At 54.6% G+C, this 25035-nt stretch overlaps 4 protein-coding genes across 5 annotated transcripts; 3 read left to right on the top strand and 1 right to left on the bottom strand.

Moving 5' to 3' along the window:
- Nucleotides 1-9631: 9631 nt before the first annotated feature.
- Nucleotides 9632-15536, top strand: SYVN1 (synoviolin 1). Its single transcript, XM_020968011.2, is given in 17 exon segments — nt 9632-10023; nt 10190-10338; nt 10442-10534; nt 10762-10914; nt 11061-11109; nt 11597-11700; nt 11808-11934; nt 12025-12124; nt 12463-12528; nt 12615-12731; nt 12826-12940; nt 12942-12990; nt 13148-13273; nt 13489-13590; nt 13685-13871; nt 13974-14131; nt 14237-15536. Coding segments are annotated over 16 exon segments (1785 nt in total). The 5' UTR covers nt 9632-10023; nt 10190-10206; the 3' UTR covers nt 14344-15536.
- On the bottom strand, nt 15408-23817 carry MRPL49 (mitochondrial ribosomal protein L49). Of its 2 annotated transcripts, none has more exons than XM_020968038.2 (4): nt 23665-23817; nt 17271-17421; nt 16152-16276; nt 15408-16048 (listed from the first exon to the last, which is right to left on the bottom strand). In XM_020968038.2, the coding sequence occupies exons 1-4, from the start codon at nt 23815-23817 to the stop codon at nt 15902-15904; spliced, it is 576 nt and encodes a 191-aa protein (XP_020823697.1). In that variant the 3' UTR covers nt 15408-15901. The 2 variants fall into 2 exon arrangements, with proteins under 2 accessions (XP_020823697.1, XP_020823698.1); XM_020968039.2 differs by lacking the exon at nt 23665-23817 and adding an exon at nt 18822-18962.
- On the top strand, nt 19140-22034 carry FAU (FAU ubiquitin like and ribosomal protein S30 fusion). Its single transcript, XM_020968044.2, has 5 exons — nt 19140-19251; nt 19453-19535; nt 19656-19800; nt 21372-21427; nt 21862-22034. Exons 2-5 carry the CDS (start codon nt 19461-19463, stop codon nt 21985-21987), a joined length of 402 nt encoding a protein of 133 aa, XP_020823703.1. The 5' UTR covers nt 19140-19251; nt 19453-19460; the 3' UTR covers nt 21988-22034.
- Nucleotides 23816-25015, top strand: ZNHIT2 (zinc finger HIT-type containing 2). Its single transcript, XM_020968025.2, has one exon. It carries the CDS (start codon nt 23816-23818, stop codon nt 24962-24964), a length of 1149 nt encoding a protein of 382 aa, XP_020823684.1. The 3' UTR covers nt 24965-25015.
- Nucleotides 25016-25035: the final 20 nt, after the last annotated feature.

The following is a 25035-nucleotide window of genomic DNA, read 5'->3' as shown; positions in this document are numbered from 1 at the left end:
TAACCGTCATACCTGTGAAAACGAATGGGATGAACTCATCCACAAAATGGAAGGGGTAGCAAAGCGATTGAGAAAACAACCTAATGCTTGTTGTTTCAAAGCAACACTTAATAGCTAGCATTTATATAGTGCCTGCTATGTGCCAAGCATGTGCTGGGTGCTTTACAAATATCTTTTTTGATCCTCAGAACGACACAGGGAGGTAGATACTATTATCCACATTTTACAGATGAAACCAAGGCCAACAGGGTAAGTGACTTTCCCAAGGTCACAGAGCTTAGTGTCTGATCCTGAATTTGAGCTACTATCTTGCTAACTCCAGGCCCACCAGACAATTAAAATAAGGTGCAGGAACAAAATGGAGATGACTGACTGATCAAGGGGAGGAATGGTGTGGTTTACCTGGCTCATCGAGCACATGGAGGGGAATGAGAGGAGGCAGTCCAGCCATACTGGAGAGGAAGGACAGTTGGTGCCAGGTTGCCCTGCAGAGGAGTTAGAACTCGGGGTACAGGAGGGAGCCTGTGCCATGGCCTGGCCAGATCTCCACAGAAGGAAGATTATACGGGGGGTTGTTGGGAGGAGAGAATAGAAAACAGACCTGTAGGAAGCCACCAGTGGAGCTGCTGTTGGAGTAATCTGGCCAGGTAGTCATGAGTCTGTTAGTGTGTGGCTGTGGATGCAGGGAGGAGGGGATGGATGGGGGAGATGTTGCAAACATGGAATCTGCAGGATGAAGAGGTGGTCCAGGAGGAGGAAGAGCCAAGGAACACTGGGGCCCGGCGGGGGGGGGGGGGGGGGCGGCAGCCCAGCCTTGGAATCAGAGACCAGCCCTGCTCTTCCTTGCTCTGACCTTGGACAGACCTGGCCGCTTGCTTTCTCTGGGCCTAAGTTTCCTCATAAAATGAGGAGGGTTAGATGTGATGGTCTCCAAGGTGCCTATCAGCTGTAAAATCTAGACTTTTCAGGTTGCAGATGGGGCATGGCAGGGTCACAAAGTCAGATGAGATGCAGATTCATTGATTACTACTAAGGAGCTCGCTTGGGGACAGGATGAGTATGAGGCATTTGTGGGTTCACCTAGTTGGAGATGTGCTACAGGCAGCCAGCTCCTGCCTTCCACTGAGAACAGACCTTTGAAGGAAATCTACAGACCCACCAATGACTTCCCACCAAATGCTGCCCAAATCCCTAGAAGGAATGTCCCAGCAGAGAGGTTTTCCTCCTTAGCTCTGGGCTGAGCTTTGACCTTGGGCAGCCTGCCAGGTACCAGCATGGACTCCAGTGGAGAGGACAGGGAGGTGAGCTCTGATCACCTCCAGGGCCAGGGTGTTTCCCCTCTGGGCAATAGGGCTGGGTCTGCATATCCTGAGAGATTCCTCTCCTCTCTTCAGAAGCTGCTCCCAGGGCTCTGCATAAAACCTCCTTTAGCGCACACCCAGATACACACCGGACCCCAACGTAACCCTCCTTTGGCCCAGTGTTTCTTTTCCTTTGTGCCCCTTTGCCCTCTCTGCCTGCCACACTCTCCCCCCCACGCTGACCTCCATCATCCACCCAACGCTGGAGTGACAGGAGGAAGGGGAAGGTCATCGTGGAGCTGATTCAGAAGAGCAGAGGTGAGGTTTGGCGCAATGGGGTAGAAATTGAGGACATCTTGAAGGGAACAACGTTGAGACACGCTGAGCCAGAGGACAACTAGTGTATTACAGAAACAAGATAAGAACGAGCAAAGCTGGAGGTGTGTGAAGGGGTTCAGGAGCACGGCCTGAGGGGGGTGACTGCAAAAGGAGGTGTTCGAAAGATAAGGAAGAAATGCTAGTGGAGCAGACAAAAAGTAAGGAAATTGGTAGTGCGGATTGGCGGGCGGGACAACTTGATCGTGAATGTCTTAACTTTTGAAAGGAATAATTGGCCATCTGTGGTTTTAAGCAGCTGCTTAGTGTTTCGGAGTAAACACCACAAGGGATTCTGAGAAAGGCTGCTGAAAACCTCAGCCATTATGGAGAACAGGAAAATTTGTGCAGTACCTTGGACTAAGTGTGCGATGTTCGCTTTTCTGCCACAGTCCAGTGCTTCTCTCTGTTCCACACGTAGGCTGAATTCCCTCCTAGAGGAGATGGCAGAGGATTTGAAGGCTGCCTCTCCACACTCCAGGTTTTTAGGGGGGATGAAGGATTCCTAAAAGAAACACAAGTGGGGGAGAGGGGAGGTTCCCTAAGGTAGGAGATGGAAGATTGTACCTTCGTGAGAGTGAGATGAGAGAGATGAAAGGGAAGAAAAGGGGCACTTGTACCTTTAGAGCTTCAGAACAAATTGAAGCCTCCTAAAGTGGAGAGAGCGGGATGCTCTGAGAAGGAAGTCCTCCCCAGAAGGATGTGACCAAGCCACAGAAAGCAGCAGAGGGAGGAGGGGAGTGGTGACTGGGGATTGATTCCCTGTTCAGGGTTGAAGCAACTCTTTGTCAGCCTCACAACTGGATGATGAGAGCAAGGCTGAATGAAGAGAAGCCAAGGGCACAGACCTGGAAAAATGGGGTCAGGAATGCAAAGCCCCAGAAGGAGCAGCAGCTAGGGAGGGAAGCTAAGGAACGGAAAGAATCTGGGTTGTCTAGCTACACTGGGAGAAAAAGAGGATCAAAGAGAAATGAGGTGAGTGGGGTAGCTGACTGCAGCCCACCCTCCCTGCTGACTTCCAGTCCTGTCTGTAGCTGCCTCTGGGACATCTCCCACCTAAAACCTCCCTCCTTCTACCTTCCGTATTATTGTAGGGCAACACCCCCTAGGCATGCAACCTAGGCCCGGCTCCTCCCTCTCTCACTCTCTGCATCTGAGCTGTTGCCAGGGCCTGTCAATTTCACCTCTGCAGCATCTTCTCACCTCTGACACTGCCTCGCCTCTAGTGCAGACCCTCGTCACCTCCCACCTGGATTATTCCAGCAGTCTGTTGGTAGGTGTGCCTGCCTCCAGTCTCTCCCCACTCCTGCCTCTCCTCCATTCAGCCACCAAAGTGATTTTCCTGAGGTGTAGGTCTGGCCACATCACCCCCTGCTCGATAAATTCCAGAAGCTCCTTGTTGCCTCCCAATCAAATATAAAATCTTCTGGTTGAGGAAGTCTCGTGCGTGCGTGCACGAGTACACCTTTGTAGTCTTCTTACACTTTATATCCCCCATCTTTGACCCAGTGACATTGACCTCCTGGCTGTTACTCAAATAAGACATTCATATCTCCCAGTTCCCAGCTTCTGCAGGAAGCCTTTCCTGACCCCTTCACGGGGGCCTTTCCTCTGTTAGTTATGTTCAGTGTAGCCTGTGCATGAGTGTTTGTATGTATTTGTTTGCATCTTGTGAGCTCCAGAGCTGCCTTATGCCTTTCTTTGTTGGATGCCCAGAGCCTGGCACAAAGGAGGCACTTAGCAAATATTAGACTGACAACAGAGAAGGCAAAGCTGCTCACTTCATGTTTTCGTGTGTTTTTCTGCAAAGGAGAGTGACGTCGACATGGCAGATGACAAATCAGTGGTGTCTGTCAGGGAGTTAGTATCAGAGACAGGTGGCAGGAGGGTGTAACAGCTTCTAGTGACCCTGGAAGAAGTCACGCCTCCTAGCCTAGAGAAGCCCTGGCAGTGTGACAGGTAAGGGACTGTGGGCAGTGGCAGAATGTCCACAAGATGGGACAAGAGCACAGTCTGTTTCAAGGACAGATACAGAACAGAGCCTGAAACCTAGGCAGGGAACTTCACTTCTATTCCGGCAACATTCTAGACTGGGTCACCGAGGGGCTCGTTACTGATGGCCTCGAAAGAAGTGATTCTTACCAAGAGCCATCATGCGTCCCTCAGGTCACACGTCACGTCAGACTGACTTGAGCTCCTTTTTTGACTGGAATACGAAGCTATCAGATGAGAGAGGCGCTATTAATAAAGCCTGCCCAGACCCGAGCACAGCTTTTGATATATATTATCTCAGGATTCTTGTAGAAAAAATGAGATGGATTAGAGGATACCACAGTCATGTGCTCAGAACTAGTCAGATGATTGGCCCCAAAGAGTGCTAGCTGTTGTGATTTTTAAGTGTTTTTGTTGATATGCTTGGTTTTTACATTGCCTAAATTTCTCCCTGAATCCTTTTCCCTCCTCCTAGACAATTATCCTATGTAACAGTTTTTTTTCAAAAAAAAAAGAGGAAGAGAAAAAAATTAGCCAAAACAACTGATCAATACATTGAAAACATCTGATACTATGTGCAGTGTTCCACCCTTATGTGTCCTCCTATCTTGGAGCCTTGTCAGATGTCTCCTTGGGGGTCTGTGTTTGTTACCACTTCAATGTCAGCATGGCTGGAGTGCCCCAGGAATCTGTACTTGGCTCTGGGTTGTTTCACATTTTTATCAGTGACTTGGATAAAGGTACAAATGACATATTCATCTCATTTTTAGCTGACGCAGAGCTGGAAGGGGTAGTTACCAGTGAATGACAGAATCGGGATCCGAAAAGGTATTGGCAGGCTTAAGCACTGGGATGAAGCTAAGAAAATGAAATTCAGTAGAGGTGAGCGTGATCTTGCCTTTGGGCAGAAAAACACCTGGTTGCCAAGTATACAAACGAGGGAGGCAGGTGCAGACAGACAGCAGTTAAGAAAATGCTCTGGAGGTTTTCATGCAATGCAAGTTTAATGAGTGAGGTGGTGGCCAAAAACTCGAGGGCCATCTTAGGCATTTGCAGAAGGGGAGCAGAGCTTCCAGGTGGGGGAGGGGGGAATACCACTGAATTCAACTCTCATCGGACCTCACCTACACTGTTATGTTCAGGCTGGTCACCGTAGAGAATAGAGGGTTTGCAATGAAGGTGGTGCAGGGCCTTGGGTCCATGTGTGTGAAATGGCCACGTTTAGCCAGGAGGAGATTGTCATCTGGGACAGGAGGCTGTCTTCGAGTAGCTGAAAGGCTGTCAAAGAAAGTCTAGACTTTGGTTTGGTCTTAGAGGTCAGGAGCAGTGGGGGGAAGGAAGCTGCAAAGAAGCAGTTCTATGTCGGGACAAACTGGCCAATAACGAGCCCCCCACCAGAACAGAAGGGGCTTCCTCATGAGTCCCCCTGCTGGAGGGTCTTCAGTTAAGACCAGACGACCACTTGTTAAGTTTGTACACGGAGGATTCCTTTTGTGAATGGTTTAGACAAGACGGCCACGGAGGTGCTTTCCAACTCTATATTCCTTGATTCTGTGAACACTCAGATACTTAAATTTGATCCTGTCTCCTCCACTAGAACATAAGTTCCTTGAGGTTTAGGGAGGTTTTGCTTTTGTCTTTTTGCATTTCCGTGCCTGGCACATAACTAGGCCTTTAATACATGCTTGTTTATTGACTGACTTGGAAACTCAGAGGATATGGCGGCCAGGGATCGGGAAGATAAGAGTGAGAAACCTGACCTGCAGGAAGCATGACCACACCCTCCCCACAAAGGGGAAAATTGGGAGGAGGCTGGTGGCTTCTTAGGGGCTGAAACTGAATGGTGTGAACAGGAAGCTGCCAGTGCTAAAAATGCCAAAGTTTTTGTATCCTCCATAACCTTTAATTTGACTATTGATCATGTGGAAGAAACACTCAGGACTCCTCATTTTGTCTAAAAGATCTGTCAAAAAGTCTTCCTCTGCTTGCAGGCCGAAAACTCCAGAAGGCTAGCCTTTCAAAGAAAGACAATTTTGCCCAAGCTACTTTCTGAATTTAAAGAATTCTAGAGACCAAAAAAAAAAAAATCCATAGCAGCATAAAACAACAGGTAAGTAGTTGAAGGTTTTCAATTTAGAAAACAGAACTCAAGCAATATGGAAGGTCTGGTAGGTTTCACCTGTTCCTCTGTTGTTCAGTTGAGTCAGACTTTTCTTGGCAGAGATACTGGAGTGGTTTGCCATCTTCTCTAGCTCTAGATGAGGAAACTGAGGCCAACAGGGTAAAGTGACTTGCTTGGAGTCACATAGCTAGTAAGGTCTGAGGCTGGATTTGAACTCCAGAAGACAAGTCCTTGTGATTCCAAGGCCCGTGCTCTATCCACTGTGCTACCTAGCAACCCTAGAAACAGTTCCATAGAAGTGTTCATTTTTTGGTAAGTACAGCCTGTCTCCTTGGAAAACAAATCAGTCCCCACACCCAAACAAAAGGTCACTTCCTAAAATTAAAAAAGTGAGACACATCCTTTGTTTCACAAAAATCAATAAATATTAAGTGCCTACATTAATTAATAACGTGCCAGACCCAGTACCAAGTGCTAGCTATACAAACAGTGTAAGGACAGCCCCTGCCCTCAAGGAGTTTATGATCTTAAGAGCTGACAAATCTAAGCAAAGCATGGCCTACAAGATAAAGAGGAAGTAATTGATAGAGGGAAGGCATTGGAAGGTAGTGGGGTTAGAGAAGCTTCCTGGAGAAGGTAGGATTTTAGTGTGGATTTCAAGGGATCCAGGGAGGCCCGTGGTTGGACCCAAGGAAGGAGAGCACCCCAGGCCTAGGGGGCAGCCAGAGAGAATGCCCAGAGCTGAGAGCTGGTCTTGTCCCCAGGCTGGCCAGGAGGTGGGGGTGCGTGTTGTGGGGTACAGCTCATGGAGGCCTGGCAGGTTAAAAGGGGCTCCTTTCATCCCATTTATGAGACTCCAGCTTTACTATTGTGTTTAAGAAGGCTGTGTAACCCACAGCTTCCTCTTTGTACATGAGATGAAATGGGAGCATCTTCATCGTCTTGTCCTGCATCACCTACCCTTGTGCACTCACTTCACTTTAACTTGGTCCTGTTCTAGGGCTACTGCTCCTTTCTTCTTCAGCCTCCACATTAGCTGGTCAGCCCAGGCACCCACCTATTTCAGGGCAGTGAGAAGCTACAGGCACATGCTCCCAATAGCAACCCTCTCACCTCCTTAAAAGGTTTACCAGATGTAATCTCAGGTGCTGTGGGCACTGTGCCTTCCCTTTCTTCATCTGCTTCAGGATGACCTGGGCTACTTCTCTTCCTTGGGCTTTCCAAATGCTGCTTTTTGTGGTTTTTAATTTTTTTTTTCTCAATTACATGTAAACAAAAAATTTTTAACATTTGTTTCTTTTTTATTTTGAGTTCCAAATTCTCTCCCTCCTGCCCTCCCTCCCACCTCCTTGGGAAAGCAAGCAATTTGATATAGATTATACATGTGCAGTCATGCAAACATTTCCCACATTAGCCATGTTGCAAAAGAAAACACAAACCAAAAGAAAAAAGAAAACAAGAATAAAAAAAGTACGCTTCAATCTGCATTTAGACTTCATCATTTCTCTGGAGGTAGATAGCATTTTTCATCATAAGTTAACTTTGGGCATATTGTTTTTTCTTTTCTTGTTTTTTCTTTTCTTGTTTTTTCTTTCTCATGGTTTTTCCCTTTTGTTCTGATCCTTCTTTCACAACATGACTAATATGGATATATGTTTAACATGATTGTATATGTATAGCCTGTAATCAGATTGCTTGCCAACTTGGGGAGGGAAAAAAATTTGGAACTCAAAATCTTACAAAAGTGAATATTGAAAACTATCTTTACATATAATTGGAAAAAATAAAACACTACTAAGTGGGGAGAAAATAAAATTAAATAGTCCCAAATTTAAAACAAAAAGTCCTTCAGAATTGTCTATTGCTGAGAATAGCTAGGTCATTCACAGTTGATCATCTTACAATGTTGCTATTACTATGTACAGTGTTCTCCTGGTTCTGCTTACTTCACTTGTCATCACTTCATGTAAGTCTTCCCAGGTTTTTCTGAAAGCGTCCAGCTCATCATTTCTTGGAGCACAATAATACTCCATCACAATCATCTACCACAACTTGTTCAGCCATTCCCCAATGGATGGGCTTCCCCTTCAAGTTCCAGTTATTTGCTACCACAAAAAGAACTGCTATAAATATTTTTGCATATAAGCTCCTTTTCCTTTTTCTTTGATCTCTTTGGGATACAGACCTATTAGTGGTATGGATGGGTCAAAGAGTATGCACAGTTTAATAACTCTTTTTTTTTTTGGTTAGGCAATGGGGTTAAGTGACTTGCCCAGGGTCACACAGCTAGTGTTATGTCTCTGGGGCCAGATTTGAACTCAGGTCCTCCTGAATCCAGGGCCGGTGCTCTATCCACTGCACCACCTAGCTGCCCCTTAATAACTCTTTAGGCACAGTTCCAAATTGTTCTCCAGAACTGTGGGACCATTTTACAACGCCACCAACAGTGTATTAGTGTCCCGATTTTCCTACATCCCCTCCTGCATTTGTTTTCCTTTTCTGTCATATTAACTAATTTGATAGGCATGAGCTGGTACCTCAGAGTTGTTTTAATTTGCATTTCTCTAGTCAGTAGTGATTTAGAGCATTTTTATATGACTTTAGATAGCTTTGATGTCTTCTGAAAACTGCCTGTTCATCTCTTTTGACCGTTTATCCACTGGGGAATGCCTCATTTTTATAAATTTAACTTGGTTCTCTATGTATTTGAGAAGTGAGGCCTTTATCTGGTAAGCTTGTTGTAAACATTGTGTTCCTTGTTCCCTGCTTTCCTTCTAATCTTGGCTACATTGGTTTTGTTTGCACAAAAAAAAGGATGTAATCAAAATTATCCATGTTACATCGCATGTAAGGTTCTTGGGGTATGAGGGACCCCCCAAAAGCTGGAGGGGAAGGACCCCTCCCCCAGGAGGGCAGCAGAAAGTAACAAACCAAAACTTTTCCCTCAGAGGTTACATTGTTTCCCTGCAGTCTTGGGCCGGATATGCAGGGTCTCCACTAGAATGGAAGGTCCCAGCGGGCAGACTGTCTCACTTAGGTTTGCTAACACGTAGTAGGTCCTCAGTAATTGACAGAGATGTCCAGGCCTCTCTTCCTCCCGTCTCCCAGCGGTAAGGACTTTGGGGGGAGGTAAGAGGCAGAAACAGGGAAAGAGACACGCCCCGCCAGATCTGGGCCAGAGGGGAAAGGATGCTCTCTCAGCCCAAGGTCACAAAGCGAGTCAGGCCAGGTGCGAGCCTCCGGCTCGGCTAGCCTATGGCCCATATGTACTAATGGACCCGCCACCCTACGCAGCCCAGGATTCTAGAGCACTTCACGATGTTCATATTTCCTAATTCCGCGCCTTTGCGCCTCTCCAGCCCCCTCAAGTCTTGGCCGCGAGGCCACGCCCCCACCCTCCGAGTCTTCCTCTCCTTTTGACAGTCGGCTTGGCTTCCAGGGTCGTTCCTCTTAGCAACAGCCGTACGAGGCCTGCTTTCCTATTGGTAAGCAGATTTACATTTTTTTATTGGTCCGCGTGCCTCTGATCTGACCAATCAAATGTGGCCACGGCGACCCATCTCACTCCACAGACCTAAGGGAGGGGAGTTCGAGATACAGATATTTTCCTAGCGGGAAGATGCTGCTCCGTTTCCCAGAGGTCACGCGCTTTCCACAGGTTTTTTTGCATTCTTCGAGGTCTTGCCCGACTCGTTCTCTCTTCTTCCTTCCCCTCCCCTGGGGTCTCCCATCTCAGCCTTCTTGGCTGTCCCTCCCCCGAGAATGGTTCAGTCCTCGGACTGCGCGCTGGGAGAGGAGCCTCTCCCCCTCCTGGCAACGAAGGGTAAAATCCTCCTCTTGGTCGTCCAGGAGATACCATGTGTGACCCAGGAGGCGGGGGACACTCGACTCCCCGAGAGCTTGCGTCCCTCGAGGAGGTGCCCTTCGCTCCCCTTCCCCACTTCCCGCGGCCCCTCTAAGTGCAGGTTAAGCTCAGATCCGGAAAGGGCTCCTTAGTGACCGCGGCGGGGCAAGGGGCGGTGCACTTGGTACGTCCCACCCCGCCGCCCGAGCGGCCGGAAGTGAGGTGTCTGCGGCTCGCACTTCCGGCCCGGAGGAGGTGGGGAGTGTTGTTAACTGGTGGAGCCGCCGCCGCCGCCCCCGTCACGGTCGCCTTCTGCGTTTCCCCGCCGCTGCCCGTGTTATCTCCGCCGCCGCCGCGGGGCCAGCGGGCTCGGGAGCCCCGAGCTCCCGGTGAGTGGGGGCGGGGCGGGGGAGGAGCGGCGGGGGCGCCGGGGTGGGGGACCGGGCGCCCTCCCGTGCCGCGGGCCCCGGAGCTCGGGGGCCCGCCGCCCCCGGCGCCTCTCGCGGACACGTGGGGGGCGAAGGCCGCTCACGCGCCCCCCCCGGTACCCCCCAGGTCTCCCGGCCGGGGCCATGTTCCGCACGGCCGTGATGATGGCCGCCAGCCTGGCGCTGACCGGGGCCGTGGTGGCCCACGCCTACTACCTCAAGCACCAGTTCTACCCTACTGTGGTCTACCTGACCAAGTCCAGCCCCAGCATGGCCGTGAGTGCGGGCCCCGGGCGGGCGGCGGGCGGGGGGGGAGGGCGGGGAGGGCGCGGCCCCCCGGGCGCCCCTCACCCCGCCCCGCCCCTCCGCCCGCCCCCAGGTCCTCTACATCCAGGCCTTCGTGCTCGTCTTTCTGCTGGGCAAGGTGATGGGCAAGGTGTTCTTCGGCCAGCTGAGAGCTGCCGAGATGGAGGTGAGACGGGGGTGCCGGAGGGACCCGGTGTCGGGGTGCTGGGGACCAGATGTCAGGGTGTTGGAGGGACCCCGTGTCAGGGTGCTGGGGACCAGGTGTGGGGGTGCTGGAGGGACCTGCTGCCCAGCTGTGGGAGACCAGGTGTCAGGGTGCAAGAAGATCTGGTGTCCAGGTGTTGGGGCACCAGCTGTTCCAGTCCATGAGGGTCTCCTCCCATCCCCACCCAGCACCTCCTGGAGCGCTCCTGGTATGCAGTGACTGAGACCTGCCTGGCCTTCACGGTCTTCCGGGATGACTTCAGCCCGCGGTTTGTGGCGCTCTTCACCCTCCTTCTCTTCCTCAAGTGTTTCCACTGGCTGGCTGAGGACCGGGTTGACTTTGTGAGTGAGGCAGGAAAAAGCAGTAGCAGAGAGGGGGACCGGGGATTTGGAAGGGGAGGATGTGGAGGTGGAGAAATGGGAATTCTGGGCAGAGCCTGGAGAGAAGGGAATGGCTTCCCTTATGCCACTTTGCTGTTCTTGCCCAGATGGAGCGGAGCCCCAACATCTCCTGGCTGTTTCACTGCCGCATTGTCTGTGAGTGGCCCCTGGACGCAAGAATTGGGTGAACCTGTGCTGGCAGGGCGGGGGGGGGATGCTGGCGGGTTTGTTGCCCTGTGGAAGTGGGGAGGGGAGCAGAGGCCATCCCCATCTATCTGTTTATCTCCCCCCTGCCTGTGAGTGGCACTGAGAACGGGACTGGGCCTCTGCCTGTTCCTGAGAAGTACAGCTGGACCACAAAGCTAATTTGAGAAGTTCATTTGCATTCTTTCTCCCTGCCCTGTTCCACTCCAGGGCACTTCAACTGCCTTAAGTCCCAAAGAGACTTCCTCATGTTCTGCCTGCTTACCCAGGAGTCTGGGCTGTTGCTGTTCCCCTCCAGGGTAGGCTGGGAGTTCCCAGAGGGCACCTGGGGCTCCCACCTCCCCCTAACATTAACCCCAGGGCCGAAATGTCTTAGAAAAGGAAACCAGCCCCAGCTGATGCCTGCCCCGATCTTATGGCTTCCCTCAATCCCCTGCAGCCCTCATGCTCCTCCTGGGTGCCCTGGACTTCCTCTTTGTCAATCATGCCTATCACAGCATCCTGACCCGGGGGGCCTCTGTGCAGCTGGTCTTTGGCTTTGAGGTACTGATGGGGCTGAGGGGCGGAGGCAGGGGAGGGACAAGGGGAAGGGAAGAGACAGGGGTGCCTGAGGGTCCTCCCTGACCCTGCCGTCCTCCTTTCCTTCTCAGTACGCCATCCTGATGACCATGGTCCTCACCATCTTCATCAAATACGTTCTGCACTCAGTCGATCTCCAGAACGAGAACCCCTGGGACAACAAGGCCGTCTACATGCTTTACACAGAGTTGTTCACAGGTAAGCTCCCCCAACACCTCCTGCTCCTCTTGGTGGGGGGGACCTCCCAGCACTCTCAGCGCCTCCAGGTGCACCCCTCCTTCCCCTCAGGCTTCATCAAAGTTCTGCTTTACATGGCCTTCATGACGATCATGATCAAGGTGCACACGTTCCCGCTCTTTGCCATCCGGCCCATGTACCTGGCCATGAGGTAGGCCTCTCACAGCCCACACTGCTGGCTCTGAGGCGGGCTGGGTCTGCCCCTGTGAGATCTTCCCCATTAGACAGGGGGCTCCTTGAGTGCAGGGACTTCATAGTAAGGAGCCATCCCCTGCCCAGGCCTGTACTTGAGGAAGATCTGTGTTGAGGGTGGCAGAGAGACCTGGGTGGAAGAAGGCTGGGAAGTCAGCTGGGGAGGAAGTGCTGGGGGCCTGAGTGGATGCAGGAGTTAGAGGAGGCTCCCTGCAGCTCGGCCTGGCGCAGAGGCTTGGCCCTGGGGGAGGGCTGGGAGGCGCTTCAGAGGCCCGACGGGCCCCTCCTGTCTTGCAGGCAGTTTAAGAAGGCGGTGACCGACGCTATCATGTCTCGCCGAGCCATCCGCAACATGAACACGCTGTGAGTACTCCCCTTGGGTACAGGCTCCTCCCGTGTGCACCCTGGGCCCCAAAGGCCCTGGCTCACCCGGACCGGTCCTTCCTCAGGTACCCAGACGCCACGGCCGAGGAGCTCCAGGCCATGGACAACGTCTGCATCATCTGCAGGGAGGAGATGGTGACCGGCGCCAAGCGGCTTCCCTGCAACCATATCTTCCACACCAGGTGAGATGGGAGGCTGGCGCTGGCTTCCCGAGCCAGGGGAGGAGGCAGGTGCCGGGCCTAAGTGTTCTTACTGCCTTAGATTCCGCTTTTCCAGCTGCCTGCGCTCCTGGTTCCAGCGACAGCAGACCTGCCCCACGTGCCGAATGGACGTCCTGCGCGCCTCGCTTCCCGCCCAGTCCCCAGCCGCCCCGGAACCTCCTGAGCAGGGCCCCCCCACCTGCCCCCCACCAGCCCCCCATCCTTCCCCAGCCCCCCAACTGTAAGTACCCCAGGCCTCCACAGACCCCCAGCTTCCCGCTACTCCAGGGAGCCTGTCCGTGCACCCCACACGTTGCCTCTCATCCCTTCTACCTGGAGCACTGGAGTTTCTAGGCCCCCGTCCTCTTCTGCTTCATACTCTGTCCTTCTCATTGCAGTTCCCCAAGGCCTCCTGCCTCCATTTCCTCCGGGGATGTTCCCTCTGTGGCCTCCCATGGGCCCCTTTCCCCCCATGCCACCCCCCAGCAATGCCGATGTCCCGCCTGTCTCCCCTTCCACCTCAGGTGAGTCTGGTTGAGTGTCAGAAAGCAGTACTGACTCCTAGAGAGTCTCTGGCTGTGATGGGTGTTGACGTGGGCCTGTGCTGGAGGGGAGAAGGGAGCCTGAGTTCCTTAGCCCTGGGCCTGAAAGGGCAGATGGCCCCGGTGGTGAGGGGAATGGGAGGAGAGCTAAGATCTGAATCTGCCTCTAATGGCCCGCTTACACCTGTTCGTTACAGCCAATGCCTCTCGGTCCACTGGCTCTGTCCCTGAGCCCACCCCGTCTCCTGGTTTTCCCTTCCCTCCTCCCTGGATGGGCATGCCCCTGCCCCCGCCATTTGGTAAGTCCAGGCCCCCGTGGCTATCCTGAAGCAACTGGGCTGAGGTTTACAGGGACGAGAGTGCTTGGGTTCACACCTTCTTCTCGCTCTGCAGGATTCCCCCCCATGCCAGTGCCCCCAGCAGGATTTGCAGGCCTGACTGCCGAGGAGCTGCAGGCCCTGGAGGGCCACGAGCGGCACCATCTGGAAGCTCGGCTCCAAAGCCTTCGGAACATCCACACCCTGCTGGATGCTGCCATGTTGCAGATCAACCAGTACCTCACTGTGCTGGCCTCCCTGGGGTAAGGCCCCCTGGACCCGGACCCGGCTGGGCAGGGCGGGGCAGGTCCTGAGCAGCATCAGGGCCCGGCCCCACACCCAGCCTCCTCTGCTTCCTTCCTCAGCCCTCCCCGACCTCCTGCCCCTGCCAGTCCCCCTGCGGCATCTACACCCGCTGCTGCGGCCTCCTCTTCCAGCAGCATTCCCAGTTCGGAGGCGACACCCCCCTCACCGGGAGCCTCTCCACTTCCCCCCGAGCCCGTGCAGCAGCAGCCAGGTTCATGTAAGAAATCTCCCTTGGGGGGGGAGAAGGTGGGGGGAGGGGCACAGGAGTACCTTGTTTGAGCTTGACCTTTATTCATGACCTTTGACCGCTCCCCTCTCCCAGCTGCTGAGTCTGTTGGGGCCGAGGACCTGTCGGAAGACGCGGAGCCCGATGCGGTGGAGCTCCGCCGCCGCCGCCTGCAGAAGCTGGGGTCCCCTGCTTGTCATTGACACTGCCCAACCTCATCCCGCTCCCCAATCTCGTGTTTTGACTGTGGTGCCCTTGTGCGCGGGTGAGAAGTGGATCCCACCGCCAAGTGCCATCTCCCCTCTCACCAGGCTTTGGAAAAGAACGTAAGGTTCGGACCCCCACTCAGGCCACTTGGGAGCTCCTGAATCCAAGTCATGTGGCTTGGGCTGTTTCCTTGCCCACTGGAGTGGGCTGGAGGCCTGGTGGGTCAGTCTCCTTCCTGACCCTTCACTCACCCCCTGCAGCCTCCCTTAACTCCAGGCAGAGTTGGGGCTGTCGAGATCGTTGAGAACCCAGTTTCCTGCCCTTTTTACTGCTCCTCCATTTGGGGGGGGGGGCCCAGGAAAAGGGCAGACACTCTGAAGACACACTCCCTCAGGGGCTGGAAAGGCCAGCTCAAGATAGAGGGAGTCTCCCTTGTTCCCAACAGTATTAACTCTAGCTCCTGGGGGCACGAGGTGAGCTGGCCTTTGATGGCCCCCACCTCCAGCAGTCCCTTTGTAGTGTCAGTAGCCCCCCATTGCCCCGTCGCACTCCCGTCCGTGTCTTACAGGTGACCACATCTCAGGAAAGTGAGTGACAGGGAAGGGGTGGGTGGGGGTAGCCCGCTGTGGCTGGTGGGCAGCTCCTTGGCACTTCTCCCTTCCGTGATGGGAGGTTGGAGGCACCTGGTTCTCTGGTGTAATGAGGCTGAGCCTGTCTGTGGCCAAAAGCTCATTTTTCTCCTCCCCGGGCTGGGACAGAAGGAGGCCAGCCTCTCAGTCCCGTGCAGGGAAGCCTTCTGAGCCTTCTCAATTTGGGGGGGAAATTTCTTGTTGCTGTCTTTTGGTTAAAACCCAACCTCAGAGCTTATTTCAAATGTAAAAAAAAAACAGCACCCAGCCCAGCAGGGAGGGGAGGGAAAATTGCTCATGGTTTCTCCAGGTTAGATGTGGTTCTGCAGTAGGGGGTGGGGGAATAAAGCCAGGACTAGGCCTAGCCTCACCCATGCTCCCCTCTCTCCTTTGTTCCCCCTTTGTTTTGTGTGTTAAAAAAGTTGCTGGAGACCGTTTCAGATTATTTAATTTGTAAATATTGTACAAATTTTAATAGCTTCAATTGTATATACGGCCAAAATAAAAACTTGCATTAAAGTTGGTGCCAGGTTGTACCATGGTACCCCTCCCCCTGGGCATTCATGGATGTTTTGTCTTCTTTGCCTCAAGCCCTGCTTGTCTTCCTGACGCGGCTGGGTCTGGATCCGGTTTCTCACTTGTGGAGGCAGCCACCCCCTTCACTAGGGCCTCTGCCACCTCTTAACACTGGCTACACAATATTTTTCATCGCAGGGAAATTTCCCTGAAAGATTCCGCACTACGGGGGTGGGGAGTTAGTTATTAGGGTCATCTTGACAAACCCCTTCTGTTCTGAGTCCCCTTGGAGACATTCCAGCCACAAATGGGGAGCAGTGGGGGGCCGCCAGGACTTCCGGACAAGTCTGTCTCAGCACCCAGATGCGGATGGGGGCAAGCCTACGGGACCTGGTTTGCCCTATGACCCTCAGAAGCCCTTCTCCAGCAGCCAGGCCTTGAGCTGTTGATCAAAGTAACCCTTGATACGCAGGGTCCCAGTCACCTCATTGACCTGTGTCACAGGTGTCTTCCCCATCAGCAGAGTCAGGAATTCTTCCACATCTTTCTGCAGGGCCTAGGGGGGACAAAGAAACCAATCGGGTCCGGTGCTCGCCCGTGCCAGCCATCGCTCCATATCCCATGTTTCCTACCCCTTGGCCCGAGCCCCTCCTACTTACCCAAATGTCCCCTTCCACCTTTCGGATCAGAGTCATTTGCCGGTTGCCATGTGTGAGCTCGGTGTAGACAGGTACATTGTGCATCCGGGAGCGACGGATGAAGTAGGGGAGGTTTGGTGGGGGGTCTGTGACAGAAACCAGCATGCACTTAGCTGGTTCCCCAGTCCCTAGACCTTAGTGCCTGACTGCCTATCACAAAGGTGAGAGAGGGCTATCCTGGGTCCTGCTTTAAGGAAAGTCTTCCCTAGAGCAGAGCCGAGTGTGCCCAAGCCTTCACATCGGGGCTCAGGCAGTCAGCCAAGCATTTACTGATAAAGGTGCCAGGCACTGTGCTAAGCACCAGGAGAAGACATTCCACCCCCAGCCCCCCATCTTCAGAGACAAAACCTGGGGCATCAAGAACTCTGTGGCACAAAGGGGGCCCTCCCCTGCTGCTCCCCCACTCCCTTGATTCAATCTCCTGGATTTAGACGAATTTCCTGGGCTTGTCTGACAACCACGCAGGGAGGAGTAGGCAGGCTCTGTAGGGTCATCGGAACACATAGCAATCCAGGGCTTCTTCCCTGGGCACCCAGAGATGGATTTCCAGAGGTCCTAGAATTTCCTTGGGAGCTTGATTTCAATCTACCTGACTTCCTTAGTAATCCTGTGTATTTTACCTTGTGCATTTAAAAACATTTTCCTAAGTTACCAGGGTTCACCAGACCATCCAAGGGATCTGGGACTCCTAAAAAGACAAGAACCTGTTCTCTGATCCCCACCCCATGTCTTCTCTACCAAGGAGTGCTCATGAGGCCAGAAGGACATGGGAAATCCTTGGGCCTGGAGGATGTCTCTCCTCCAGGGATACAGAAGCTCAAAAATGAGGCTGATCTTTACTGTGGGCTTTGGCTCACAGTTCTGAGGCTGACTGGGAAGAGCACTGGATTCAAATCCTGGCTCCTGCTACCTGTGTGACCCTGGGACAAGCCTGCAGGTTTCCCTTCTTTGTCTTGGAAATGAAGGGACAGGACGGGCCAAGATTGTTCCTGGACTCTCTTGCACCAAAACCCCAACTTTTTTCCTGCAGGCACTTCTCCCAAGAAGCAAGCCCCACAGTTCAATTCTCTGCTTGCTCACCTTTTGGAGGCTGCCAGCCACTCGGGGTGGGGTAACTCTGGTGTCTGGGGGGCTCTGGGATGCTGGCAGGAGGGATAAGGCGCTCCACAAATTTGTATTCTTCTGTGGACTCCACGATTCCAGGGTAAGCAGACGGCTCCTGGGTCTGGCTCTGAGACAGAGACATCGGTCTTCCTCAGTGCCCACTTGATGCCCACCTCAGTGACTCGAAGGCAGCAAGGTCACAAAGTATGAACTCCGCAGCTGGGGACCCGAAGCCTCCACAATTGGCTTCCAACTGACTTTTCCCATCTCATCTAAGGAAACTAGGCCAATCATTTCTCCTCCCTCCCTAGGATATACTCTCAGGGGCTCACTCTCCTCATCTGTAAAGTGGGAAGATCAGACTGGCTGGCCCCCACCATCCCTTCCAGCCCCAAATCTATACTTCTATGAAGAGTCCGACGTGGGTGCGCCTTCTACCTGCCCAGAAGGCCTTCACCTCCCTCCAATTCCAGTGCCTGAGACTGCCTTGGAGAAAGAACTGAACTGGGGCCTAGGCACTCAGGCGTAAGCACCCGTAAGCACCTGCTGCATGCAGCAGGCAGGCTGGGCTCCAGAGGAGATCCAAAGATCAATTTCAGTGCCCACGGGGCAAAGGGCCAGGCGCAGCCGGCAGTGGGACCCCACGGGCTGGCCAGTGCTCAGTGCTGGGCTCGGCTCCTCACCTGCCAAATTCTTGCCTTCATTCCTCTCCAGGCCCTGCCCCTGGAAGATCTACCCACCTGTACGGCCCTTTGTCACGGTCAGCACCCGCACCCCATGCTCACCTTCCTCCCCCTCGGAGCTGGGTTCTCAGTCCTACCCCAGGTGGGGACCTTTTCCTCTCCCTGTCACTGGAAGCTACATGGGGGCAGGGGCACCGACACGGGGGGGGGGGGGGTGCGTGTGCGCGCGCGCGCACACACACACACACGTGTGTGTCCTTCCTCCCTCCCTTCCTCCGACCCATCCTGGCCGGGAGACTCCACGCGAGACCCCGGGGGGAGGGGAGGCCGTGGAAGGGCGCCCACCCCCCACACTGGGGGAGGGGAGGTCCGTCGGGAGGTGTTTCTGAGCCCCTTGTTTTACAAAGGAGGAAACTGAGGCCCGGAGGAGGGCAAAGTCGCCCCCGACATCCGGGTCCTGGACCCCCAAAGTCAGCCGCGGCCCGGCAGCATTTATTAGGCGCTTACTGCGCGCCGGGCATGCCGGAAAGAGGCCCGGACCCGGGTTCAAATGCGGCTACATCGCGGGTCCCCGCCGTGACCTTGGCCTTTGTGGGTCTCAGTCGCCTTCTGTAAAATGGAGGTGGGGGGTACTGTGACCTCGGAGGTCCTTTCCAGCGCCGACACGCTAAAGGTCAGTAGGCCCGGGCTTCTCCGGGCCTCAGTTTCCCCGTTTACACACGTAGGGCCCGGAGAAGAGGCTCTGACGTTTGAGGCCGTAAACGACGCTTAGAGATCAGACTCTTCGAGACGGTTCCCTTCCCCCCCCCAACCCAGCCCCAGACAGAGGCGAGGCCGCGTTCACCTGCCAGCGGAGCCCACAGGCCGGGCGTCCCGGCCGCCCGCAAGCCCTCAGCCCGGCGCGGAGGGCGGACGCCACAACAGGCACCGCCATTCTGCAGCCCCGTTCCCTGCGTGCGAGGACTTCCGCCTCCCCCTCAACCCCGCCCTACCCGCCTCGCGCAGGCGCCGACACACGAGGAGCCCGGCCCCGCCTCCCCTTCCCTCGAGTCATCGGCGGCTCGAACGAGCGACTTCCTTCCCTACGGCTTGCATTCGCTCCGATTGGCTGGCGGGGACGTGCGCGTCGGTCTGCGCAATCACGCAGGCGGCGTGGTGAGACGAACGTGCGCGCCCCCGCCGCCTCTCTCTCTCTTTCTCTCTCTCTCTATCTCTCTCTCTCTCTTTCTGGTCTCCATCTTCGCCGCGGCGGAAGCGAGCCTAACGTGTCCGAGGTAAGTGCGCGGCCCGAGGCCGGGGGAGAGGGGCAGCCGAGGCACGAGGCCGTCACCTGGGCCGGCCCTTCCCCGCCCGGCCTCAGCCCTCTCTCGTTCCCCGGGCCTTTGCTGCTCCGAGCCCCGCTCGCCCCTTCCCCGCCCCGGCCCTGTCCCCTCCCCCGGCCCCGGGCCTCAGCCGCCGCTTCCGTGTCCCCGCAGTCGCCACCATGCAGCTGTTTGTCCGCGCGCAGGCTCTGCACACCCTCGAGGTGACCGGGCGGGAGACCGTCGCCCAGATCAAGGTAAGCGAGGCCTCCCGTGGGGCAGACCCCCGCCGGGGCGCTGCAGAGGGGGAGGGACGGAGCTCCCCAGGCCGCTGCATCTGGGGCAGCCCCCGAGCTCGCTGCCTCCCTGCTTTACAGGCCCACGTGGCATCCCTGGAGGGCATCGCTCCCGAGGACCAGGTCCTGCTTCTAGGTGGCTGCCCGCTGGAGGATGAAGCCATCTTGGGGCAGTGTGGGGTGGAGCCTCTGGCCACTCTGGAAGTGGCTGCTCGGATGCTGGGAGGTAAGGGACGCCGTGTCCATCCCCTTCTACGTGTTTGGTTTCTCACATCTTTGTGCCGATGTGGGCAGTGGTCATTTTCATCAAAGTAGTATCAAGCTTTTTTTATCCACCCTGGGAGGGAGGTAGTATTGCTCCATTTTATGGGTGAGGAAATTGAGGCACAGATGGCGGGCGTCAGTCCACAGTCATATCGCTAGTAATCAGGATTTGAACGTGGACTTTCCCTGACCTCTCGTGCCATCACTGTATACACTGAACCACCTTCTCGACTGGTGATTGATCTTCGCACCGATCAAAGTTTAGAGTGGTTACTTTTTACCAATCCAGTTACAGCATAAGTTGTTGTTCAGGTCTTGTTTATCTCACTCAGTTCTGCCTAAGTTCCGAATCCACGGTTAATTGCTCAAAGCATAGTAGTATTCCGTCACATTCACACGCAGTGGATTTGTTTAGCTGTTCCTCGGTTTCTGGGGCCCTGCTGTCACAAAAAGGCGCTTTAGGTGATTTCGGTACATATAAGTCTTTTCTTTGTGACATCTCTGCATCTAGACATAGTATTGATCTCATTGGGCCAAAGGGCTTACATTGGTAGGTTTGTACTTTGGGGGCATAACCCTAACTCTAAATTGCTTACCACTTTGGCTGGACCAACTCACAGGGTCACCTGCATTGTGCCTCTTCTCCCCTCGCCTTTCAGTTTTGCCCCTCTGAAGAATGCAGAGTTGCATTACTTTGCATTTCTCATTATTAAGTGATTGTGGGACACTTTTTAGTTTGAATTCCTTGAGATCTGTGTGCCCGTATCTTTTGATGATTTATCAATTGGGGAATGGTTCTTAGTGTTCTGAATTTGGATCAGTTCCTTATATAGCTTGATAGTAAAGCCTCTGTTAGTGAAACTGTCTGCAGATTTTTCTCCCTAGTTAACTGCTTCCTCTCTCATCTTTGCTGTATTGGATGTTTGTGCAAAAACTTTAATTTTTGTAATCAGAGCTGTTCATTCTACCTTCTCTTATCCTGTTTATGCCTTATTCGGTCATGACTCTTTCCTAAAGGTAGTTTGTCTCCTTCCTCACATTTGTTTCTGACTACCTTTGTTTCTAAGGCAGATACTGTTTGTACCTTATCTTGATGGAATCTTCAAGCAAACACTATGAATACTTAATCCCAGCAGTTGTTCATCTTTGGAGCTTGCAAGTCCTTAATATGGCAATGTTTATGCCCCTAGACCAGTTAGTGCTTGCTGCCTTTTCAGGACTTTTCTTCCCTCGATCAGTTTATTGTGTAGTGGTTAGCGGCACTGACTTAACCAGGTAAACAATTCCCGTGAACTCAGTTGAAGGGTCTTCAACACTCAGATCCTAAGTCCGTGGATTTCAGTGGCTTTTTTCTCTTTGGAGGTCTCAAAAACAAGGATGGAAAACAGGTACTTTTTTGGAGCTTTGAGCTAAAGGCTAGTTGATGTTCAGATTCTGCAGTTTTGGCATTGATCTGCCCGTTGACCCTGGGAAAGCTTAAAAGTATGTGTACGTAATTCTCACAACTTATATTTGTCTCATTTTCTCCCTCAGGTAAAGTCCATGGCTCTTTGGCCCGAGCTGGAAAAGTGAGGGGTCAGACTCCCAAGGTGAGCCCAGGGTCTGGGCGGTGCTATTTGGATTTCAGTCAACCTGCTGGTGCCCTTGGTGGGATGGGGAGGTAGCGGTCCAGGACCGCTCCCTTTTAATGTGCCTCGTACCTCTCCTGTGTCCTGTTTTCTGTCTGAACGAGACCCTGCTTTGGGGGAGCAGGGACGAGATCTTAACCATATGGTGAATGGATGGAGTCTTTACTGCTTACTTTATACAAAGCATGATGGATATAAATAGTCAGACAGCCTCTGCTCTCCGGCTCACATGCCAGTGGTGTAAAGTAAACACACATCACGTAAATATATTCTCATTCGAACCTCACAACCCCATGTAAAGTAATGACCTGGGTCTGCTATTGCCCCTGCCTCCCACATGTACACAGAGCAAGTATTTAAGTGCCTGGAGTCTCCCTAACTCGTCTTATCCGTAGGTGGCCAAGCAGGAGAAGAAGAAGAAGAAGACCGGGCGTGCTAAGAGGAGGATGCAGTACAACCGACGCTTTGTCAACGTAGTGCCCACCTTTGGCAAGAAGAAGGGCCCCAATGCCAACTCCTAATCCCCTGGTACTTTCTGTCTGTCCCCAATAAAGCCGCTACGACTCTACTGAGACTCAACTGATTTTCTGAGGAATGGGTGTTTACAGTCCTTGAAGGGGGGAAAGAACAGAAAAACTAGGGGACCAGCAAACCATACGGGGAGGAGCTGGCGGAGAAAGCTGCCCTAAGCTTTCCCTCTGAGTTGGGTTATTTGCTGATACCTGTATTTCTGCACTCAGCCTCTGCCAGTTTTGACCTTAGTTGAAACTATGAAAAGACAGGACCTGGAGCCCTGTATCAGGTGCTGCCCCCTGAGCTCTCTACCGTCTAAAGCACTAGTTCAGGATTTTTACCGACTCCAGCCCTGGAAAAGGTGTTTTGGGGAAATGGGAGAAACTGTTCGTATGCAGTTGGGTCGGTGGTGAGATGGGTGGGATTAGGTTTGGCTCTTTCATCTGGACGGGGGAAAAAGGTCGCGAAGCTCTGCCTTTGCTCCCTCGGTATTCAGAAAGGGGCTGGTTTGACTTTGAGGGAGTTTCACGAAAGGATGTTGGGACGATTTCATCTACTCTCTGGCTTTGGTTGAAGGAGTTTGAATCCTCATCCTGTACTGCTGTGCCAGCAAGGACCCAAATCCTGGGCTCTTGGCACCACACCTCAGCAGAGCAGAAGGTGGACAGGAATAGACCCTTCAAAGGCTATAAAAATAAGCAAGTGCAGTAGGGTGGGGGAGCTGTCGTCACCTGAAAAATGGGAGTTTTAATGGCCTGCAAGCGATGTGGAATCGTCACTGATAATGGCCACCAAGAAAGCTCAGTGTCGGCCAGCAAGCCTTCCATCCCACTGTGCTCTGCCAGACACCCTGTGGCCCTTCAGTTCAGCTCTGGATCCCCCAGTTTAGGAAGGACAAATTAACAGGCTACCAGGAGGCTGGAGATTACGATGACGCCCAGATATGCCCCAAATAGCTGCACTGCGGTAGCAAAGAAGTGGAAATAGTTGGTGCCCATGGAGGCGGCAGCTGCTCAGTTGTTATATTCGTGTTTTCGTTCGTGTCCAACTCTTCGTGACCTGTCTGTGGTTTTCTTGGCAGAGTTACTTGAGTGGTTTGCCATTTCCTTCTCCAGCTCGTTTTACAAATGAGGAAACCTGAGGCAGAGTTAAGTGACTTGTCCAGGGTCATAGCTAGTAAACGCTTAGGTCCTATGTGAACTAAGGTCGGACTCCAAGCCCAGCACTCTATCCACTGCGCCACCTAGTGCCCGTTAAATGAATCTAAAAATCCTAAGGAAGGAAGCCTGACGAGTCAGGAACGCAGTAATTCTGTGATTCTGGCTACATAAGCGGAATAGTAGGCGCCCGGAAGTAGGCCCGGACGAGCTGCCCCCTCCTGGGAGTACGGGGGAGTTGCCGGCGCCCCCAGACTACGAGTCAGTTTCTTTCGTGTTAGTTACAAGCGAACGCTCCCGGGATGGGGGAGGGGGCGAGGAACGTCTGCACGCTTGGCTAGGAAGGGGGATTAGAATTACTTTCGGCAGCCTCGAGGGTGGACACGGGAGGCGTGGCCTTCTTTCCTAAAGTAAAGGTGTTTCCCGCCCCACAAGGGTCTCAAACCCGTGGGAAGAGGCAGGTTGGAGGGGATTTCGCTAAAACTTCTGCAGGAAATAGAAGCCAGGAGCTACCCATGCTCACAGTACCTGGGATTCTGCTCGATCCCGCCCACCAAGCTTCGAGAGCCAATCGGCGCGCAGCGGAAACTTGGAGACTAAGAGAGGCGCCAGCGGAAGTGCCTGGACACCAGACGGAAAGCGGCGCGCGGCACTTCCGGGCCCCGCGAAGGCCGTTGCCATGGAGCCAGCGGGGCCGTGTGGGCACTGTCCCCCAGGCGAGGCGAAGCCGGCGCGCTACACCTGTCCCCGCTGCAACGTGCCCTATTGCTCGCTGCCCTGCTACCGGGCGCACGGGGCGTGCGCCGAGGCCTTCTACCGGGACCAGGTGCTGGGCGAGCTCCGCGGCCGCACCGCCTCACCCAGCCGCCTGGCGGGCGCCCTGCGCCGGCTGCGGCAGCAGCGCGAGGCCGAGGCGCCACAGGACGGTCAGGACCTGGAGGGTCTGGGAGGCCTGTGGGAGCGACTGCAGCCCGCCGAGAAGGCGGCCTTCGAGCGGCTGCTGAGCCGGGGTGAGGCCGGGCGCCTGCTGCCGCCCTGGCGGCCCTGGTGGTGGAGCGGCGGGGCGCCGGCGCCGCTGCTGGAGGAGCTGCGCGTGCGCGAGGAAGGCGAGGAGGCGCCTGAGCCCGCCCCCGCCCCCCAGAACGTGCTCGACCCCGCGGCCGCGCCGCCGCCCGTGCCCGATACCATCCGCGCCTTGGCGCAGCTCAGCGGAGGCCGCGCGCCTTCGCCCCTGCTGTGCTTCCAGCTGCCCAACGTGCTTTTCGCCTACGCGCACGCGCAGGGCCTCTACCATGGCGGCCTGGACGACGATCCCGAGCTGCTGCTGGACCAGTGCTCCACAGTGCTGGGCGTGGCCGGGGCGCTTGGTGCCCGCCAGGTCTTCCGCTCCACGCGCGAGGCGCTGCATGCCGCCGCGCACGCGCTGAGGGCCGGCGCGCACCCGCCAGGGCCGCTGGGCGCGCGGGGCGCTATGCGCGAGGCCGCGCGCCTCCTGCTGGGCGAGAACCCTCAGCCCGGAGTGCAGAAGGGCTACTCCCTGGCCGCGCTGGCGCAACTGGCGCGCGCATTTGGGCGCGCGCGCAGCCTCGTGCCCGCGGGCCGGCAGCGAGAGCGCCTCTACCGAGCGCGCAAGAAGTGCCAGTATCTGCTGTCCTGGACCAACGAGCACGAGGACGCGCTCACGCCGCTCGCCTTGGACTGTGCGCAGGAGTACCGCGCAGAGGAGGAGGAGGCTGGCCAAGTGGAGGCCTTGAGCGGGGAGCTGGAGCGCCTGTGGGGGGGCCCGCGCCCCCCTGCCCCAAGGACCCTGATCCAGGAGCTGGCCTGAGGGCAGCTGGGCCCCCCACCCCACCCCTCAATAAAGCCGCCTCGAGACTGACCCCGCCTCCCGGGCTGTGT

This window comes from Phascolarctos cinereus, unplaced genomic scaffold (assembly GCF_003287225.1).
Source record: "Phascolarctos cinereus isolate Bilbo 61053 unplaced genomic scaffold, phaCin_HiC Scaffold_9;HRSCAF=440, whole genome shotgun sequence".
Taxonomy (NCBI): Eukaryota; Metazoa; Chordata; class Mammalia; order Diprotodontia; family Phascolarctidae; genus Phascolarctos; species Phascolarctos cinereus.
The sequence above is the reverse complement of the archived record's forward strand: the minus strand, read 5'-3'. Positions and strand labels throughout refer to the sequence as shown.